At 44.1% G+C, this 6,279-nt stretch overlaps 1 protein-coding gene across 1 annotated transcript in view; it reads left to right on the top strand.

The window, feature by feature from the left end:
- Positions 1-83: 83 nt before the first annotated feature.
- Positions 84-6,279, top strand: part of LOC111926993 (protein ELYS-like) — an 18,725-nt gene continuing 12,529 nt past the window's right edge. The window contains 5 exon segments of the mRNA XM_086878159.1: positions 84-240; positions 1,308-1,434; positions 2,606-2,859; positions 4,367-4,547; positions 5,346-5,648. Coding sequence (XP_086734285.1) covers positions 1,314-1,434; positions 2,606-2,859; positions 4,367-4,547; positions 5,346-5,648 — 859 coding nt within the window. The 5' untranslated portion in view covers positions 84-240; positions 1,308-1,313.

Genomic DNA, 6,279 nt, shown 5'->3' on the forward strand with positions numbered 1-6,279 from the left:
ACCTTCCTTTGACGGCGTCTCCCGGACCGCAGCGTTCGCTGCGGCAGGAGATGGATACGTTGTTCGTGGGAGCAGCCAGCAGCAGCTCTCCCCGGCTGGCCCGGCCGGTGGAGGCGGGGCGCGCTGCCTGCGGGTGCCTGACAGCAACATGGCTGCTGCTTAGCCGGGCTGGGCCTTGCTGCAGGGAGCCGTGCTGCCTGACAGACAGCACGGGGATTGCCCGACTGCCTGCTCTGCCTAGTAAGGCTTCGGATATGGCTTTGGAGAAACACTGGTGACAGGCCTTCCCCGGTGTGACGCTGCTTTAGTGGTGTGGTGGAGAGAATAGAATCCTTCAATTATCAGGAGAAAGTCACTGAACACCAGGCCCTGTTGCGTGGGTTGCAGGTGTTTCTGCAGTTGATCTTGTCAGGCTGCTGGTTGTAAAAACCTGTTGGAGAAGTAAATGTTCCAAATCCATGTGGATACAGCCTTGGGCAGCCTGCTTTAGCTGATGGCTTGGGCAGCAGGACAGTTGGACGAGATGGTTGTCAGCGGTTCCTGAAGGCCATTCTGGAATTCCGTTAGGAAGCCACGATTCTAGAACTGGTGCTGGGAGGGACAAGCAGTGAAATACCACACTGTTGTGTTCTGTACTGAACCCCTATGTCTATCTGTCCAGGTAAAGGAAGCGATGTAGAGACAAGCATTGACTCAGCACAGACTTCAGCAAATTTGCTTGCTTGGCCATGTTAGGCTCCAATTCTTGAAAGAAACCAGAGTCGTGTCAGACAAGAACCACAGCAGATAGTTGGGTGAATTTGCTCTAATGTCCAGTTCTGATCTCTGTTGGTTTTGTTTGTTTTCTCACTTAAAGGAAAGTCAAACCTTTGGTCTGCATCAAATACAGAATCTTGGCTGTTGGGGGCTATTGGGATACAGTGCTGAAATGCTTTCTACTTCTTATCTTCTGCTGCGGGTTTATGTTTCCTGAAGAGCACAAACTTTTTAAAATTCTGAGAATAAATCTTGCTAACATGTATGAGTAGATTTGAACTTGGTGTGTTGTTCTCTTCCCTGTTATTGATCTTGTCCACCCCTCTGGATTACTTTTTGTTGGTGATCTTGTAGGCATCAGAAAAGCTCAAGATTCTCCATTTGCTCTGCTGTGAGATGAAAAAATGTCCCAAGTGCCATTTCTTTTAAGCAGAAAAGATCTACAAATGATGTATGGGAGATTTGTCACTGCATACTGATGAAGCTTGGGTCAGTGTCAAAGATATTTATGGCTGACATGAGTCTTTTTGCCTTTTTTTCTTTATTTGCAGTGAAGAATGCGAGACCTAACGGCTCAGGTAACGAGCAGTCTGCTGCAGTTTCCAGAGGTGACTGTTGAGGCACTTGGGGAAGATGAGATCACCCTAGACTCTGTGCTGTGTGGGAAGTTTTCTGGAGGTGAGCATTTTCCCTTAAATTTGGATTTGGTGTAAAGTTGTTACTGCCTGAAGCACAGGGTCATAGCATCAGGTTGGTTCTGTTAAATAAAATGCATCAGGTTCTGCTGGTGCTGACAGGATATTTTAACAATTGGAAGTGCTAAGCATTGAAGGTGCAACAGCCTGCTCCTGTTAGTCCTGTGCTATATAAGTAATATAGCTGACCATGTCCTCCTTAGTTTTGAATGAAATAGAAGATAGTTTTCAAGAAAGAAATAGTGTTGTTTTGGGACAAATTTCTTTATCCCAAGCTCTACGTCCATCATAACATCCCATGCAGAAGTAGTTCCAGAGACACAATGTGCTCCTTTTTCTTTAGTCCAAATAAAAAATGGGAAGAGGACAGCTCTGTTAAGAACTGCCCACGTATTATTTAATAGGCTGCAGATGAGACCCAGTGAGAGTTGCTGAGAGCAGCTAAGCAGATTAGGCAGTTGACTTTCTCGGTGATCTGAAGGTAGAGCTGGATGCCTGTGTGGATGTCTTGGCATCTGTTAAGACCAGGTAGAATCTTATCTCCCTGTCTGTAAGTGCAGTAATGGAGCTAATCCTTGCTATGAGCTTGAAGTTCCTCAGCTAAGGAACAAGTGTTAAATTCTTCAGTGAAACAACGCTTGTTAAATTCTTTCTGGGAAGTGCAGGTGTAAAAGTTGAAATTTCCGGATGCAGTGCCCACTTGAAGATAATTTCCTGTCGGAATCCCTGCCCAGAGTAGTTAAGTTAAGTAGTTAAGTGTGTTAAGCAAAATTCTTAACTGGAAATGAATTGTTTTAGATGGGCTGTGTGTGAAGTATGCTTTGAGACTTTGTACATATTTAGGTGTTTTCTAGCAAAACCAATCCAAGTATGGGATGCAGCCTGGAGCTCAGTGTATTGTAATCTTTATCCCAAAGAGTCAATGTTCTTGAGTGCAGGGAAGACAAGTACAAATGCAAAAGAATGGGGTTCTTAATTCTAAGATGTATTGGTTGAGGATTGCAGTGGGTGGTTGAAAAGAATGGTGGGGATGTAGGTAGGTTGCCCTTCCTCCTTTTGGTGCACTTGAGGGAAAGGCCCAGTGCCAGCAGCCTTGCTGTTGTTTCAGTTCTTGTGCTGGGGATTTGTTCAGTGGTGTTTCTTTTGCCTTGCAGGCAGAAGTGGCCTGGCGTGGCTGGCGTGTGGTCCCCAGCTGGAGGTGGTGAACTCAGTGACAGGAGAGCGTCTCTCTGCGTATCGCTTCAGCGGAGTGAACGAGCAGCCTCCCACTGTTCGCGTGGTGAAGGAGTTTTCTTGGCAGAAGAGGACTGGGCTCCTGGTTGGCTTGGAGGAAGCAGAGGGAAGTGTTCTCTGTCTGTACGACCTTGGGACCTCAAGAGTGGTTAAAGCAATTGCTCTTTCAGGGAGGGTATGTATCTTTTTGGGGAAATGAGGATTTTGTGTTGTTTGGTGCTGCATATTTCCATTTCAAGAATAGCTTTGGAATGTCTCTTTGAGGGTTGTATGTTTTCTATATTGTATTAACATACTGCCAGTTCCAATTATCCAGTCAAGAGAACCTTTTTCTAAACACCCCTTTCTGCATTTTTGTCATTTTTGTTTTAAGGCTCTAAGGAGCACCATGTTTCCGGTATTATTTCCCACGTGAATTTATAGTGATTGCATGTTTCAGGACTGCCATATGGTATTTTACCAAACTTTATTGGTTTGTATGAGACAGAAAGGGAGCATTCAGATTCAGTGAGCTGAGAAAAGTTTTTGTTGTTCTTCCTCGGAATGAGTTGTCAGAGCACTAGGAGAATAGAGAAAGCATAGCATAGTGGAAAAACATGTCATTTCAGGAGGTTCTACATGGAACATTTTTGGAAGACTATGCAAATCTAGTAAAGATTCATTTGGAGCCAGTTGTACTATGAAAAAATATCTTAAAAGGAAAACACTAGAAGCAGCAACCCTTGAACCTTGTCTAATTACACAGCAAGATGTGTTCTGTATTTCCTCGGCGCAGTCACTAAGACTTGAAGCACAAGAATTTGAATAAACAAAATACTCTTGTTAGTCCTCTGAGCAGTAGAGAAGATTGAAAACTTAATTTGAATCATAGGAATTCTGAAAGAAAATAGAGTTGCTTGAATTTACTAGAGGTACATATAAGCATGGAGTTCTTGTGTTGAAGGTAAATTGTATAGCAGGTGGCCGGGCAGTGCAGTCATAAGCAAGTGCTTGATACAGGAGAGGAGAAAACTTCAGGGAGCCTTTGTGTTTGGATATTTTCCCCCACTTCTGGGGGTAAATAACCTACATAAAAAGATGGACTAGCTTGTGGCACTCGCTTCTTTGCTTTGTTTTCAGACAATGCTTTGTTGCTGATGTAAAGCTGTCTGCTTTCATGGTGCTGCATTTGTAAGAGGACAGAAGATAGCCTCAGTTCTTGTGTTGTCCAGCTGTAGTGCAGGGGCCCTGGAGTGCTTGTGTCTGCTAGAGCAGTCAGTGCTGTTCCCTGGGTGTGCTGTGGGTGCTGAAGGGTCTGTCTTCACCTTGTGCTGAGGCTGTGGGGACTGCTTGGTGTGTCAGGGAGCAGAGGGAGCTCCTGCCTCATGCTGAGCAAGTTCTTGTTTGGTCTCTTGTAGCTGTTGTTTTAGGCTGCCTTTTATAGTTTTCTCTGCCATCTGTAACAGTATAAGCTGTTGTGCATTGAAAATTTTTGTTAGATATTACCAGTCAAAGTGAGGAGCGGTGTAGATTTTAGTAAGCCAGCATCTCTCTCCAAGCCTTTCTAGGAATGTTTCATTCCCGTGGAAATCTTATCCTGTATTTCCTTTCCTGTTTCTGCTGTGCCAATGCTGGCTTCCCTTCTGAGTGATTACTCTTGAGCCTGTCACAGAGCTTGGATACTAAGCTGCAGTTCCCTGCAGGTGACGGCCATCGAACCCATCAGCAACGACGGCGGAGCCAGCGTGAGCACCCGGCACCTGCATCAGAGTCTGCGATGGCTCTTTGGAGTGGCAGCAGTGGCCACAGACGTTGGCCATGTCCTTCTGGTTGACCTTTGTTTGGATGATTTGTCTTGCAGTCAGAATGAAGTAGAAGCGTCGGGTAAGCTGCTGTTTTTAAACTTGAATTTAGAGGTAAGAAGATTTGTTTCTTTTCCAAAGCCAGCTCGTATCCCAGTGAAGATCCCAGCGTGCTGACGGACTACTGCCATTTCTGACATTGCTGACTGCTGGTTGGAGTTGGCAGTTTGATGTGGTGTGGTGCTGAACTGATGAAAAAATGGGGAGTGGCTTAATACTGCTGCTGATGTTAAGAAGGCCTCTTGCTGCCCACATTCCCTTGTCCCTGTGATTGTTACCAGTGGGAGTAGGAATTTTTCCATTTGAGTCAGTGCAGCTGCGTGACAGGAAGTTGTGTTAGAGGTACCATAATTCCTGGGAGTGTTCTCCTGTTTCCATTAATGACTTGTGGCAGGCTTTAGGCGTGTGTTTTAAAATGAATGTGGCTTATCAAAAATTCTGCATTTGGGTCAGTGAATACGGCAGTTTGTGTTTTCAGATTGCATACACTGTTTTGGGTGTGGTAAGAGTGGCTTCAGGAGCTCAAGTAGCTTCATCTTGAGGCCCAAACTCCTGCTTTATAGGGTGCAAGAAGAATTTGGCTACAATGGGTACATTTGTACTGAGTTTTGAAATAGGAGTGACAAGACCCATCCCATTGGAGGGTGCTTGTATTTCTGAATGGGTGCAGAGACAGGAGTAGTGAAAAAAGGTGCTGCAGAAATGGGTGTTTTGCTTGGCACAGTAGAATTAGATTGTATGTGTTCTATAATCACATCAGTTTAAAATGCAATGGAAGTGGCACAATGCATTAATTTCTTGCCTGTTTTTCTGTGTGTAGATCTCGAAGTTGTCACTAGAATTCCTGCTGAAGTTCCACAAAGAAGAGAAGCTGTGACCAGAGAAGGGAGGCATCTCTGTTTTCAATTACGAAGTCCTTCAGGAACAGCAGTATCAACCCTGTGCTACATAAGCAGAAGCAACCAGCTTGTTGTGGGTTTTTCTGATGGCTACTTGTCACTGGGGAACATGAAAACTTTGAAGAGGGCGTAAGTAGTCACTTCCACTTTGTCACACTTGGAGGTGCAGGGAATCTCAATCTGTCTGCTTCAGGAAATATATTAATTTCAAGAGCCCTTTTTCTGTGAGTGGGATGTTGGGTATAACCTTGGAGTGTTCAGAAATCCTCTTCTGAAATAACTAATAACTCCTATGTGGATTAAGTGCAGCGCCTTCTCTGCTGTGGACTGCGATTGATTTCTTGCCATGACTGTGGATAGAGGTCTTATGGAAAGTACTGGGTCCGTGTCAGACAGTAAGGATGTGAGAGATCTGATTTTATAAGTCAGTTTGTTCTGTGCAGTTGTATCCAGTGAAATAAGATGATGCGTGTTTTTCCATGTGACTGGTTTTAGAAATTATTTCTCAGAGCCAGTTACTGCAATTAGGGCATGCACTGAAAGGCTTCAGTATATGCATAATGGTTTTTTGTTGATTATTTTTCTTTAAGGGACCAGGATGGAACTAGTGTGACAAGATAATTCAATAGCTGATCTGTGCCTGAAAGCATATTCTTTCCTACATTTCAGCCTTGATGCAAGTAGGGGATTGACCCATTCCAAGGCATAGATGTACATTAATCAAATTTTCTTTGGAAGCCTTCGAGATGAGAATAAGAAACATGTAAATTTATAAACAATAGAAAAAAAAAGAAATTTTTCAAAATCTGCTGAAGAGCAATCATACTTTAAATACTTGGCCAAAATCAGATTGGG

The sequence above is a fragment of the Cyanistes caeruleus genome, chromosome 2 (genome assembly GCF_971803275.1).
Source record: "Cyanistes caeruleus chromosome 2, bCyaCae1.hap1.1, whole genome shotgun sequence".
In the NCBI taxonomy this organism is placed as follows: Eukaryota; Metazoa; Chordata; class Aves; order Passeriformes; family Paridae; genus Cyanistes; species Cyanistes caeruleus.